The 14,820-nt window shown below is 34.2% G+C and overlaps 5 protein-coding genes across 11 annotated transcripts in view; 2 read left to right on the top strand and 3 right to left on the bottom strand.

Moving 5' to 3' along the window:
• LOC108685925 (tyrosine decarboxylase-like) overlaps positions 1 to 3,510 on the top strand; it is a 4,906-nt gene extending 1,396 nt beyond the window's left edge. Inside the window, exons 3-4 of one of the 2 annotated variants that reach the window (XM_018190950.1) lie at positions 1,276 to 2,726; positions 3,086 to 3,510. In XM_018190950.1, the coding sequence (XP_018046439.1) occupies positions 1,276 to 2,726; positions 3,086 to 3,092 (1,458 nt within the window). In that variant the 3' untranslated portion in view covers positions 3,093 to 3,510. Of the gene's footprint in view, positions 1 to 1,275; positions 2,731 to 3,085 lie in introns of those variants that run through there. The other variant, XM_018190943.1, reaches the window with a different exon arrangement.
• LOC108685958 (ribonuclease P protein subunit p25) overlaps positions 1 to 6,632 on the bottom strand; it is a 26,502-nt gene extending 19,870 nt beyond the window's left edge. Inside the window, exon 1 of one of the 2 annotated variants that reach the window (XM_018190984.1) lies at positions 6,494 to 6,632. Coding sequence is in view for 1 of the 2 variants with exons in the window: in XM_018190976.1 (XP_018046465.1) it covers positions 1,285 to 1,293 (9 nt within the window). In the remaining variant the exon portion in view is untranslated. Of the gene's footprint in view, positions 1 to 1,284; positions 1,350 to 6,493 lie in introns of those variants that run through there. The other variant, XM_018190976.1, reaches the window with a different exon arrangement.
• Positions 5,380 to 6,457, bottom strand: LOC108685976 (peptidyl-prolyl cis-trans isomerase H). Its single transcript, XM_018190995.1, has one exon. It carries the CDS (start codon positions 5,960 to 5,962, stop codon positions 5,408 to 5,410), a length of 555 nt encoding a protein of 184 aa, XP_018046484.1. The 5' UTR covers positions 5,963 to 6,457; the 3' UTR covers positions 5,380 to 5,407.
• A 2,597-nt stretch (positions 6,633 to 9,229) lies between the features above and the next one.
• LOC108686707 (zinc finger protein 420-like) lies at positions 9,230 to 12,404 on the bottom strand. 2 transcript variants are annotated; one of them, XM_018192153.1, is made up of 2 exons: positions 12,328 to 12,404; positions 9,230 to 12,207 (listed from the first exon to the last, which is right to left on the bottom strand). In XM_018192153.1, the coding sequence occupies exon 2, from the start codon at positions 12,204 to 12,206 to the stop codon at positions 9,393 to 9,395; it is 2,814 nt and encodes a 937-aa protein (XP_018047642.1). In that variant the 5' UTR covers position 12,207; positions 12,328 to 12,404; the 3' UTR covers positions 9,230 to 9,392. The 2 variants fall into 2 exon arrangements, with proteins under 2 accessions (XP_018047642.1, XP_018047634.1); XM_018192145.1 differs by having other exon boundaries at positions 9,230 to 12,210; positions 12,328 to 12,400.
• On the top strand, positions 12,335 to 14,707 carry LOC108686722 (dehydrogenase/reductase SDR family protein 7-like). Of its 4 annotated transcripts, none has more exons than XM_018192190.1 (8): positions 12,335 to 12,413; positions 12,999 to 13,142; positions 13,357 to 13,478; positions 13,614 to 13,757; positions 13,819 to 14,038; positions 14,109 to 14,193; positions 14,261 to 14,421; positions 14,508 to 14,707. In XM_018192190.1, the coding sequence occupies exons 3-8, from the start codon at positions 13,419 to 13,421 to the stop codon at positions 14,705 to 14,707; spliced, it is 870 nt and encodes a 289-aa protein (XP_018047679.1). In that variant the 5' UTR covers positions 12,335 to 12,413; positions 12,999 to 13,142; positions 13,357 to 13,418. The 4 variants fall into 4 exon arrangements, with proteins under 4 accessions (XP_018047679.1, XP_018047663.1, XP_018047671.1 ...); XM_018192174.1 differs by having other exon boundaries at positions 13,341 to 13,478; XM_018192182.1 differs by lacking the exon at positions 12,335 to 12,413 and having other exon boundaries at positions 12,939 to 13,142; positions 13,341 to 13,478.
• The last annotated feature ends 113 nt before the right edge of the window (positions 14,708 to 14,820 follow it).

Here is a 14,820-nt window from a genome sequence, read left to right as displayed (position 1 = left end):
CTCTCTCTCTCTCTCTCTCTCTCTCTCTCTCTCTCTCTCTCTCTCTCTCTCTCTCTCTCGCCATTGATTTCAACCCCCTTTTCCGATATAAATAATGTTCTTGCACGTGAAAGAGAGAAAAAAAATAGATAAAAACCGTTTCTTCTCTCTCTCTCTCTCTCTCTCTCTCTCTCTCTCTCTCTCTCTCTCTTTCTCTCTCTCTCTCTCTCTCTCTCTTTTTCTCAGAGATTTACAAAACTAACAATGTGACATTTGGTAGATCAATCGCGTTTCAATTTTTTACCGATGCAGCAAGTTTTTCCAGATGTACTCTTTGCGAGAACTTGAGGAAAAGTTAAGGTCGGCCAGTGATGAACGTGTATTATGTAAACTTTGTAAAAGAACAAACAATAGAATTCACAGTCAATAGAAATATTTTTCCAGCAGACAACAAAAAGTTCAAAATCGAGATATAAAACGTCTTTAAAAAAAAATTAAGCCTTACGTTTTATTTTGGAACATGTTGTTTGGATTAGTAAATTTAATGATACCATTCATAAAACACTTTCTGTTCATGGCATTTGATATATATAAATATGTTTTTATTTCAAATCGAAATTTAACAGTAGGTAATATCCAATTAAAAAACAGAAGGATACAGATTTATGAAAGTTTCTAAACTGTTATTAAAATTATTAGTAAAGAATTCATTTTATATTCAATGATATTAGAATTAATATATTCTCTAAAATTTGTAAAATGACTCTCACTCTAAACAGTGAAATCTCACTCTTAAAAATTGGAAATTGAGGCACTTTGTTTTAAGACTAGTTCAATTTTTACTTTTTAGACTGAGACTCCACTCCAAAAAATTTAGAGAGTAATAAATGAAAATTAAAGTAAAATTTAAGGCAAAAATTAAGATGATCTCGTAAATTAAGATTGCCCAATGTGATAGAAAACGTTTAAAAATAATTTTAATCGAGCACGATCGGTCAGCTGAACAATTGAAGGACGATGACAACGTCACAACATTTCGATCTCCATTTCCGACAGAGATAACGACTTTGAGAACGTCGCGTCGCGACACACGCGACTTTTTCACAAGCGCATGCGAAGTTCGTTCTTAATCCAATGCAATGTTATCATGATGACAATGAAAGTTGCTGTTGTCCACCGGCATTTCCGCCATTCATTCTGTTGTCCCATTCCATTCTATTCCATTCTTCCCGTGGATAAATCAATTTCAGAACATAAAAGTAGGTTACTCGACTTGGAGGACAATGCTTTTTACAGATCACTCACTGGCAGCATCCACGATTCCACGCCTACTTCCCGTCCGGCAACTCGTTCCCCTCAATCCTGGGTGACCTGCTGTCAGATGCGATCGGCTGCATCGGCTTTTCGTGGGCGGCCAGCCCGGCTTGCACCGAGCTCGAGACAATTGTGTTGGACTGGTATGCTAAGGCGATCAACTTGCCGACCGAGTTTCTGTCGGAGCAAAAAGTCGGCGGCGGCGTGATCCAGGGTTCAGCCTCCGAGTGCATCTTGGTGACAATGCTGGCGGCGCGAACGCAGGTTATCAAGAAGCTGAAGGAGCAGGAACCCAATAAGGAGGACTCGGCGTTTCTACCGAGATTGGTGGCCTACTGTTCCACGGAGTCGCATTCGTGCGTAGAAAAGGCGGCGATGATAAGCCTGGTGAAACTCCGAGTGCTCGAGCCGGATGATAAGGCCGCATTACGTGGCAAACGGCTCGAATTAGCCATCAAGGAGGATGTGGAGAACGGCCTCGTGCCATTCTATGTGTCCGCCACTCTGGGTACCACTGGATCTTGCGCTTTCGATAATCTCGTGGAGATCGGACCCGTGTGCAAGTTGTATCCCAATATCTGGTTACACGTGGACGGCGCTTACGCTGGTAACGCTTTCATCTGCCCGGAGATGAGGCCGTTCATGGACGGCATCGAACACGCCGATTCGTTCAACACGAATCCCAACAAGTGGTTGCTGGTGAACTTCGACTGCTCCTGTCTGTGGGTGCGCAATCGAGTGAAGCTCACATCAGCACTAGTCGTCGATCCACTCTATCTTCAACACGCTCGCTCGGGCGAGTCGATCGACTACCGTCACTGGGGTATCCCTCTCAGCAGACGATTTCGAGCGTTGAAGCTCTGGTTCGTTATGAGATCGTACGGCATCAGCGGCTTACAGAAATACATTAGGAATCACATAAGACTAGCCAAGAGATTCGAGGCGCACATGAAGAAAGACAAGCGCTTCGAAATCTTGAACGATGTGCGAGTCGGCCTGGTGTGCTTCCGATTGAAGGAGAGCGAGGAGATGAATCAGGAGTTGTTAGCTAACATTAACGCTTCCGGTCGGTTGCACATGATACCAGCTCGTGTGATGGGCAAGTATATCTTGCGTTTCTGTGTGACAAAGGAGGATGCGACCGAGGACGACATCGATTATGCCCTCAGTGTGATCGAGGAACATGCTACGGAGGTGATGCTGGCTCACTACGAGGGCACGGAGGACGAGTACAGAGCGAAGGGCCCGAAGAGTCCGAACGCTCTCGACAAGAAACTCGTCCGGAAGTTCAGCTTCACCAGGAGCGTCACTAGAGACGTTTACAAGAGATCCATCTCCAAATCTAGCCTACACGACGGCGCGACACCCATTATGGTCGTCGACGATAACTCGCAAGTCGACGCCATCGACGACGATCGTTTCTGCAATAGCAGGTAATCTATTCCGGTTTCTAAACAAATCTGAAGCTTATATTTTTTGTAAAATATGTCAATGAGATATGAGTTTATTCTCAATTTTATTTATTTATTTATTTTTTTATATTATTTGTAATAAATCTTATTATTTTTATCTTCTATTTAAATATGATGACAGAAGATAAAATAAAATTTCTTCATTCGACCAAAAAATTTTAAAAGCTCTTGGTCAGTTTCTTTTGTTGTCAGCTTGATAATGATAATATAAATATTATAAATATAAGTAAACTTTTTAAGTAAAATTAACATATTGATTTATTTTTGAAGCCACAAAACTTTTTTTTTAATTTTAATTATTGATGAAATATTAATTCTAGATCGTGACGATGTCGATGACGGTCCCCAGCGCCGACTCGGGACGACGTAGATGATAATAAAAAGGGCCCTCGCTACACGGCCGTGTGATGCGAAACTCTGACGGCCCATCGTCGTTAATTTATCGATTCCCGAAGTCGCGTTTGTTGATAAGGACCGACTATCACCGATTACATCGTCACGTGAGTTGTTTAGTCAAATTATTCGTCACTAATCAAGTTCGCTAAATACCACCAAAGATAATCGCTCGTTTATGAACGATGGATCGTATATTATCTCGAGCACGAGTGATTCTTCGTGGCAACAAATTGCGTCAATGGCACATGAGATATTGAGCCAAGTTTTGCGATAAAGCGTAAGATTCTTAAGCACATTTTAGACAGTCTGTAATAAACGACAGAATTTGGCTTAAACAATTTAATTACGAACGCACATACATAATGCAAAAAAAATTCGAGTAGTGTAAGCTTTTTTTATTACGATCGAGTTTTTATAAGAGGATGAAGATTTTTATTAAAATTATAGATAGAATTTTGCCGCATACAGAAATTCTGTTCCGAGCTACGGACGGTCTAAAGTGGGTTTTAGAGGCGGCTGCGCATACAGTTAATGTAGTCGTTTGATCTATTTTGGTATATACATACATATATATATATGTCTGTATAAGCGATAGAGAGAGATGAATCGATGTACATATATAATATGTGATAATGACTGCCGATGCACGCACGGACTCTAATAGTTTTATATAAAACGTTAGTGAGTAATTAAAGTGTATCGATCTCAATAGATTTACAAGTGAATTAATAGCAAACGATTATACTGATCCCAATGTGTACCGAATATATCAGAATTCTATTTTTTTTTGTCATCAATATTATAATCGAAACTGCAAAGAGATGCGTGAATGTTAGATATCATCAGGAAAGCATTGAGTGACCGTTCGGTGTGATTGATCTGTAGATCAAGCGGCAAGTCACTCGACGACCCATTTGAGTGGAGCATACATCAACATTACATTTAGAAGATACTTAAGTTTAGGTACGCGAGACAAAATTTCGATTTCAATTAATAGAGAATTAATTAATTAATGAAAACATATTGTTTAATGATAGTATCATTAATTAAAAATTAATACGTCATGAAAAATAATATGTCTGATAATTCATAAAAAAATATCCAAAATTATAAAAAAAATTATAATAACTAAAAAGATATATCTTTTGAGACACTAAATAATAAAGTAAAATTAGATTTTCAGACACGTGAATATAGTATACGTTATTCATTAATTCGTATAATTGATCGGAGTATATCGTCGCATCGACCAATAAAAATAGATTTTATTTTAGATATAGATAATCCTTAAGATAAGAAAAAAATCATGAAATAATACTTGGGAAAATAAACATATTTGTAAACAGAAAGATTTGCAGATTTAAATTGATAAATTTACAGGTCGATGCTTAATACAAATATATCGATGTATACGAAAAAATATATGTACGTTTGTCTTCGATGACTTGCTCTGATTTATAAAAATTAATTTCGATACGTACAAAGGTAATACAAGAGAATTACCCAATTACATTATAGAATTTTACGAACATGATAAGTAGAATGAAATATTTATTTCATATGTACAGATGTTAAAATAAAATTACAGTTCTTAAAATAATTGATTTTTTTTTCGTCTCCAAACTCTATTTAATTTTAGCTATAAATATTCATTTTTCAAATAAAATTCTGTATCAATAATTAAATTAATTGTAGTTAGAGAACTAACTTTTCAGTCTATAAAATTATAAACAAAATTAGATTCTGAATCGTAGCACAAATTTTAAGTTAAGTAAGTTTCGTTTTATTATACTTACAAATTTATATGTTAAAGTAATAAGTTTGTAATTTCCTAAATGTAAGAATAAAATATTATTTAACTCGATTTTTTATTTCATTACATGATGCATTGTTTTCCTTTTTTTTCTCTTTCTCTCTGAATATTTCTGATATAAATAAAAACAGCCTAAGGGAAATTCAAACATAAAATATATTTATCATGTATAAATTTATTTATATAAATGAAAGATATAATAATATATTGCATAATAATGAAAGATTATTGAACAATTAGTATAAAAAATTAAGATCAGTAAAAGATCTTATTTTTATGTTTTACATTCATAACCTTAAATATATATAACTGCAGTTTGTATATATTATAAAACTATTACTTTTATTGTTGAAAAAATAAATATAATTATATATAGTTAGTTCACATATAATTATAACTGTCAATTCATATGAAGATCAAAATAACATTATCACTACATCTGTCCACACTGAGATATCGTCACAGGAATCTTTGGTTTATTATTTGGTCCAGTAGGAACATTTTCTACCTTTCTCATAACAAGAAGGCCATCAATAACTCTACCAAAGACAACGTGCTTGCCATCCAAGAAATTACACTTGGCACACGTGATGAAGAACTGACAGCCATTGGTATCCTTGCCGCTGTTTGCCATAGACAATAGACCAGGTGAGTCATGTTTCAATGTAAAGTTTTCATCAGGGAATGTTCCACCGCTGTAAATGCTCAATACCCCAGTACCATCACCATTGACAAAATCACCGCCTTGTATCATAAAGTCCTTGATTACTCTGTGGAAGATGGCACCTTTAAAACCCAACGGAACGCCATCCTTTCTGTACTCCCCGGTGCAAAACTGTCGGAAGTTCTCCGATGTTTTTGGGCAGACATCCTCGAATAGCTCAAAGATCATACGACCTATCTCCGTGGTTCCCACCGATACGTCGAAGAACACGACTGGATTATTGGGGTTTCGCAGTTGAGCCTGAATCTGGTTCCAAGTAGGCATGGTTACTCACGGTGCTCTTATCTTTAATTTACTGCAAACACTTTTAGTAGAATCCTTGAAAAGCTTTGAAACGTGGACGAATGATTCAGAGAAAAATGTTTTTCCTATCTGTAGAGGATCAACGCAAATATAACCTCAAATGCTGTTATAGGTTAGGTTTCCTCCGGAATGATTTTGCAACGCACAATTCGCACAAAACGGTTAAAACTAATGTCCTGAAACAACGCCAGGAACGAAAGACGAGTTTCGAGCTACGATTCACGATACTGTAAAAGTATCTCAACGTAAATACACCTTTCTGTGATCTGAAAATTTCCGTGATACCGCAAAATCAGCGGCATGAAACGACGAGAAGAGATTAACGTTCTGCGATACATTAATTTCCTGGATAATTAGAGAAAAATCACTCGCTGCGTGACACACGTCTTATATTATTGCGGGATGATTAATAATATGAATGAAAACAGTACAAACGAACACCAGACGCGTGGTAAACATGCGTCGCAGTGGTGCTCATTTCGATCGACTTACCTTACTCGACGATGAATCTCAGCGACAGAGAGAGAGTTTAACGATAAATCTCAAGTGACGCATTTCCCTGTTCTTTAAAATAGTCTCGTAGTGATTCGAAATGGCACTCGCCGAGAAACTTTGAATTAAGAAGCAACGTGACTGGCGTCCGTGAAAAATTACCGCGCCAATTACGCATTGGTCGTGTTCAGCACACTCAACTCTCAACTATTGCGGAGTGTATTCTCCTAGAATATAGGAGAATACACCAACAGCAGCGAGCGCTAACAGAAACATGGATCCACTCCGCAACAATTGAGTTCTGCTGAACGCCGTTGTTGTGTATTGTTGGTAATGCCAAGGTCATGTGATCGTACGCGCGAATTTCATTCTTCACGTGTCGCGATATTTAGCTTAAATGCCTAGTTTAAACCGGTATTCATAGTCTGTTTTTACTTTAAAACTTAATTTTCAATTTTTAAAAATGAGATCTCATTTCTTAGAGTGAGATTCACTCTAAAATTTTCTTATCTTGTTTCTTGGTTTTTTTCTGTTTGAAATAAAAGTTAACAAACTTGAAAAGACATGTGACAAGACATATGATTGTTGATAAAATAGTCACAAAAAAGGAAAAAGGCAAGAGATTAAAAGCAAGAAATGAAAAACAAAGAGCATATTTCTTTTAATCCGTATGTTCTGTAGATTTTACTTTCTGCATCACACTTTTCTTTATTAATTATTGAAACTGATTTCAACAATTGTACGATACATAAACAGAGAAATCGACAATCATCTGTTCAATATGCAAACAAAATGTAAAATAATTTTCATCGTGATAAAAATTATGGTAATTTTTACTATGATTTTTATTTATATAATCTTGTATCTTACAGTATCATTTATAAGTGCCTTTTAAATTAATTTTACTTGGTCATTATTTTACCTAATAACTTTATTACTAGATAATTTTATGTTTTATAAAATTTATATGAACATATAACATGAATAAAAAAATATATAAAGTTACAATAAATCAAATTATAGTTTTTATTTTTGTTCTTGCGATGTGATACATGTAGTATTTTCATTCAAGACAAGAGAAAGAGAAACATCTTTATGATATTTTGTTTTTTATTCTTTCATTGAAAACATTTTAACATATATTTAAATTTTAAATGTATCTGTATTCAAAAATAAATTGTAATATTTATTGAAAGTATAGCGAGACATAATTTTTAATTCATTAGTAATCATTGCTTTACGAACAATGAAAATGAAGATATAGAGAAAATAATTAACTTTTAAAATAATTAACTTTTAAAATAATATGTTATGCATTTTATAACCAGTTATTTAAAAATAATACAAAAAACATTTAAAGATAAAAATAAATATTAGAATGTTGTTCAAGAATATAATTTATATATGTATCTTCCATTTATAGAAAATATAAACATCATATATGTCATTAATATTAGGTGTAGTAAAAAGAAATCCATTATTTTTCCATTCAATTTCATGCAAAAATAATGGATTTCTTTTTACTACACCTAATATAAATTTAAATTAAAGGCAAATGTATAAGTATAATTAGAATTTATTTGTTAATTTAATACAGATACAATTGGATAGCAAAAAGGAAAAAAAATCAAATTTCTCTTACAATTATCTAAGGCTATCTTAACATTTATAATTTTTCGTTCAACTGGAATAAAAAGTGATTAATCTCTTTATTAAATTAACTGTTATATTATAGAAACAGATTTTGTTTTTGTACGTATACTTGCGCATAATAAAATTTTTTAAGAATTTCCGCATATTACATCATATAGAAAAAATGTTTTCAGTCAAACTGAAACTGTGATATTCTGTAGATTATGAAATGCTGAAAAGGCAAAAGTTTCCTTAGCATAAAATACAACAATAAACAATAGACAGATTTTTTGCTATGGCATTATTCAAAAATTCTGTTTAGGATTTAATCGAAATTTATCTGCTAAACTATTCGTTTTTGATAACTGTATTTTAATGTTTTTATGCATAGAATAATGAGTTGAATCAATTGATGTATAGAAAGTACATCATATTGCAAATTACATATTTCTTAAAAAAAAAAAAAGTTTTTTTCTTACATCAATTAAATCTCATTATTTTATGCAAAAAAGTATTAAAGAAGTATAAAAGTATAAAAGAAAAATGAATAGTTTAGCAGATAAAGATTTTAAATCTGTTCATTTTTTATGATTTGGCCTAAGAAAACTTTTGATCAGTATCTCATAATTAATAAAATATCGCAGTGTTTAATTTAAACCACTTTTTCATATGATTTATGCGGAGTTTTTTATCCAGAAATATCATGAGTTGTTGAACAATTTTGTGGTATATATATATATATATATTACAAAAAAGTAAATAAAACATAATTCCAAAATTTAAAAAATTGTAAGACACATTTAAATAAAAAAAAAAGTATATACATATACACACATATATACATGTATATGTGTGTATATATACATGTACATATGTGTGTATATGTGCGTAAGTATATATATATATATATATATATGTATATGCAAACAAAGTCATATTATAGCATTTTTTTCGGATTTTATAAATATGTTTGTCCTGTATAATTAACTTAAAAAATTAAAATGTATATTGTAAATTAGATTTATATACATTAACTGTGCAATTATGTACATTAATTTCTTATTAGAATTAGTATCTTATTTTATTTTTATACTCCTTTAGAAATTAAACTTGTTACTTGTATACAAATGATAAATAAATCCTGTGCATCTTAAGTCACTGGTAAGGAACATTCATCATGCATATACTCACACATACTTTCTATAGAGTCATTAACAGCATGTGAAATATCACAAGCAATATGCAAACGATAAAGTGAAAATAATAATTATATGTGTATCTTGATGTGTTCCTTCAATGTAGTTTTGCCTTCAAATCTTTCTTCGCAGATTTCACAAATAAAATCGTCTCCATCGTCGCTGTCGTGATGATACTGTATAATAACATGTGATGTTTCGTCCGGTATTAAAGAATCTTGCTCGTTTTTAATACAATTCTTTCTCTCTTTCAGGGTTTCAACGTCCATAGACATATCTGCGTCACTTATCTGTACGATTTGACTGGAATAATTCTCATGACCCTGCGGATTTGGTATCGCTAGAACGGGTAGCGATTCGTTTTGCTTCGATATTATATTTAAAGTGTTGTCCTGTTTAGACTCAATCAAATGTATCGTGGGCATATCATTCTGCCCGACTGTTTCATCGAGTGTATCAGATTCTACGGACATAATGTTCGTCGCGTCGTTTTGCTTGTCTATAGTAATCATATCGAGAGGATCTGTCTGATCTTGTTCTACTTGGAGTACCTGAATATTCTCATCTTCTTTACCATCAACGATGAATCGTATATTGCTATGCTTAAGCTCGGCTATTTCTATGAAGTCATCATTACGTTTTTCTGCGGCAACTACAACATACGCGTTGTTTTGTTTCTCGTTTATATCATGCATATCATCCGATTTATTAGCTGTATCCGTGATAGATAATAAAGCTTCATTTTGTTCCGCTTTCTGTATAAAGTCCAAATTCTGCTCCGTCTGTGTGTTCACGTTACACGACGATGACTTTGACGACTTTTTCTTTATTGATTTCGATTTTGAAGAGGCGTTTTCGCTATTAGTTTTCGCTTTTGCTTCAGCTATCATCTGATCCGAATGTTTAACGATGTGCGCGCAGAGTTCGTCGCGATCCTGATTCAGAGCGCCACAAAGCGGACATTGATACGGGGGACTCCCTTCCGTTTCGTTTTTTCCTGCTGCGTGAACCCATCGAACATGTTCGCGCAGGACTACCTTCTGATTAAAAGCCCTCGAGCACAATGGACACACATGCGGTCTCTCCCCTGTGTGAATTCGTTCATGCTTCCTCAAAGTTCCACCGTCTCGAAACGCCTTCCAGCAATATTTGCAGCCATACGGTCGTTCACCAGTATGTGTACGATTGTGTATTAAGTATCCCTGACGAGACGAAAATGTTTTCGAACAGGTGTCACATTGAAAATGGGCCGGACTTCCGGCGTGCGTTCTACCGTGCTCCCAAAGACCCTGTCGCGACACGAAGCTCTTTCCGCATTCCATGCAAGTAAATGGCGAATCTCCAGGATGTACCGACAACCTGTGCTCATCCAGCTCGTTCTGCTTTTCAAACTGCGAGCCGCACACCTCGCACGAGTGAGTCTTCTTGCGATGAATCCATTGGTGGCGAAACATCTTTTGCTTAGTCGTGAATTTCTTTCCGCATTCCGAACAAGCGTGCTTACCCCATTTATTGTTAGACACACCTTGTTCGATGTTGTTTTGCATTATTTTCTTGGTGCAGGTGATTTGATGGGTCGTCAAGTGATTCTCATCCTGAAATTGTTTGTCGCAGTACTCGCACTCGATCGGCATATTCCAGTTGTTCTTCGAAGCATGAATCTTTTCGTGAGATGTCAAAGCGGTCGCACGGGAAAATTTCATTCCGCAATGCTTACATATGTACTGCTTGCTATTATTCATTTCGGCTTCTGCGTAATCTTGTTTATTCGCATTATTGCATCTGTAAAGCGTCTCAACTTTAACTATCCCATCGGGAGTGTTGAACGAATTTATTGTTATGTTATACTGTTGACTATTATTTACAGAATCATTGATATTATTTTGATCGGTATACTCGCTAAATTGTGTCATTTCACCATTGGGCATTACTGTAAACTCTTGCAGCGTATCCATCTTGGCATCCTGATTCGGCATTGTGGTAACTATCGATTGTCCGCTATTAAAATTGTATGACGAGACCGGCCATTGAACTTGACAAACATCATAGTTTTGTACAGACTCGACAGATGAAGAAGATAATACTACCTGAGAAGTGTTCTGTGAATCAGATGGATTTTCTGGCCATTTTCTGAATGTCTCTGGCTGAGATATATTATTACTCTGAGACTGCATGATGGCTCGTCCCGCAACATACGTGTGTATCTTCATGTGATTGGACAAACTGGAAGGCCTCTGGAAGTCCGAGCCACAGATGGTACATTTGTGTGGTCGTTCAATATGTTGTGTATGTGCCTGTATCGTATGCGACTGCAAACTCTGCTTGGAACGAAACAAGTTACCACATGTTCTGCATGCATGAGGACGATCCACTTGATGGCAAACCATATGATTATTCAAATCAATCTTTCTTTCAAATCTCTCTCCGCAAGTGGTGCAAGATAGCTTGGATGTTGACTGACATACACTCTGATGTTCAACTATTTCCTCTTGGGTAAAGAGATGTTTACAAATTGGACAACTGATCTTCTTGTCCTCAAAGCATGGATACATACCGCCCAGTTGACGTAGAGCTTCCACAGCCATGGACTCGTCATCGCCTGATGTATACTGCTGCTGTTCCTCCTGCTTGATGTACATTGGATATACTACATGAGTATCGTCTTCCTCTTCCGACTGTTCCGCAAGGATCTCGATGGTACCTTGAGGCTCTACGATATCAGTACTAGCAGTATTACTGACTGTGACCTCTGTAAGGCCTTCCTGGAGAACACATTCGTCGACCTGCTCGCATATCTCCTCATGAGATATCATGTTTTCCTCTATGGCATCGTGCACTTCACCGAGAGGAAACGTCACATAATGCTCTGCCTCGTGAGTCTCCATTCTGCTATTTAAATTACATCAACATATTTACGAAACGTATTGTAACGTGCACGACGATGCTCAAAGGAACCTAGTTTCACCTCAAGTTAGGTCTTCTAGGTTAAGTTGGGATTTATCATACCTGAACGTCGCGTACTCGTGTTTATTGCTCTGTTAAACGCCAGTAACACGTCGCAACGATTATCGTGCACGATTTGCAGCCACTGAGTAATATATATTCCTTTTTTCGTTCTGTGGAAATACGAGTACCAACATCAACCGACATCGACCTGGAAAGATAGAAAGATATACAGTTTTACATATTTATGAGAGCGTATTTGCAGTGATTTGAAGATGCGTACGACAATGTGCAGAAATGTCTCGAAAGAATAAATCAAGTCATTTTTATGAATCAATTAACACTGTCAGCTGTAATACTTGCGAGGTTATTCTTGGAGTAGTGCCCCATATCGGGCACTGTCTGAAGTTGCGCGATAGTGAACGGTCCTTCGATAGAAGAACGAGAAGAACTCTCGATTCTTTCAAATAAATAATATTGTTATATATTCTCATCCATTGAAATATCGATGATTTTTTAGATTAAATAGAAAAAACATACAATAAATATAATAAGTGATAATTAAAAAGATTTTGAAAATAATTAATTTTCTTTTATATATTATATTTACAAATTATATTTCTTGCTGCTGTTTAAATGAAAATTATTTGCTACGAAGAAATAAATATAAAAAAAGAATAAAAAAAAGTAAATCATATATTTTCTTAGCTCTGCATTTTATTTTACACTTCTAGCTTCAAAGTGAGATGGATGGATACGTATATGAGATCTCAGAAGAAGGAAAACTGATATAAAGTGTAAAAAGTGCAAATAAAAGGATTAGGTCTCTCAAAAGCGGCAAACTTCGTAGTATTTATCTGATGACATAAGTTTCAAAGGTTATATTTCTAACAGACATAAATTATTACTGTGCAATTGTAATTGTAACAACTTTCTTAAGTAATGGCAACCTTTGAAATAATTACACACATAGATAATAATTGATAAGTACAGTTTAATAATTAAATATATCTATTATCATTAATTAATTCTATTAACATTCGATTGAAATCCGTGTTATCATGAAAAACGAGAAGGAAGAAACTTTAGCAGGATGGAAAATTATATGGTGGTTATTCAAATTATTCGGTCTTCCAATCACTATTCCTTGGTTGATGTATCATTTTTATGATATTATGCTACAAAAGCGGAAGAAAACAGCTCTTGGTAATAAGGTAATATCTTGTGAAGTTTTTAAAAAATTTTGTTATAATTATAAAACGTATAAAATATAAGCAAAATATATTTCACAAAATGTATATTTGAATATTTCTGTGAATATATTTTTGTTATAATTTGATTCAATTCAGGTTGTTGTGATAACTGGCGCTAGTTCTGGTTTAGGAGAAGCTTTAGCTCACACATTCTATAGCTTGGGTTGCAAAATTGTTTTGATATCTCGTAGAAAAGAAGAATTAGAGAGAGTAAAGAACGATTTGCTGAATACTCATCAAGTATGTAACATATTTCAATAGACAAATTTATTGGATATCAATTATTCTGCTTTCCTTTCAGACAGTTCCAACGTATCCACCTATTGTTTTATCATTAGATTTAACTGATATTAATAATTTAAAAAATGAAGTGTCAAAAATTATAATGATATATGACAGAATTGACATTCTAATTAATAATGCTGGTATTTCATATAGAGGAGAAGTTATTGACACAAATGTTGATGTAGATATAAAAGTCATGTTATCGAATTATTTCTCTCAGGTTGCATTAAGCAAAAGTAAGTATACTACGTAAGAGATTTGTGTAGATAACTGTATATAGATTCATAATTCATTATTGATTTATAGTTGTTCTTCCATACATGATAGAGCAAAAGTCTGGTCATATAATAGGTATAAGTAGTGTACAAGGGAGAATTGCTATTCCATTTAGGCAAGTATTCAGTTATAAGTCAATATCTATTCTTTTTTCAACAAATTGCTTAATTATTAATTTTTAGATCTGCATATGCTGCATCTAAGCATGCATTACAAGCTTGGTATGATACTGCAAGAGCAGAGCTATGTGACAAAAATATAAAATTCACAGTTGTCAATCCAGGATATATTAAAACATCTCTTTCTCTTAATGCCTTGACAGGAAACGGGCAAGTTTATGGAAGTTAGTAACTATGTTCTTAACAGAAATATTAAATATATCTTAATCCTCTCCATATGATTTTTTAATATACGTTATTTTATTATTAGTAATGGATAAAACAACTGAAAGTGGTTTTCAACCAAAGTATGTAGCTGAATGTATTTTAAAATCTGTATTGAAACAAGAAAAAGAAGTTACTATTGCATCATTTTCTCCAAAATGTGCTATAATACTTAGAACTCTGTTCCCTTCGCTTTATTTCTGGATTATGCAAAAGCGTGCGAGAAAATTAGCACGAGACAAATAATTATTTTAATTAAGTATTACAAGTACGAATTTTTTTACGGACAATTTTTTACGTGATTGCTTTTTATTCATTGTGGAATTGTGTGTATTATTTTATATGTAAAATAAAAAAAT

This window comes from Atta colombica, unplaced genomic scaffold, assembly GCF_001594045.1.
Source record: "Atta colombica isolate Treedump-2 unplaced genomic scaffold, Acol1.0 scaffold100, whole genome shotgun sequence".
In the NCBI taxonomy this organism is placed as follows: Eukaryota; Metazoa; Arthropoda; class Insecta; order Hymenoptera; family Formicidae; genus Atta; species Atta colombica.
This window is presented reverse-complemented; position numbering and strand designations above follow the sequence as displayed.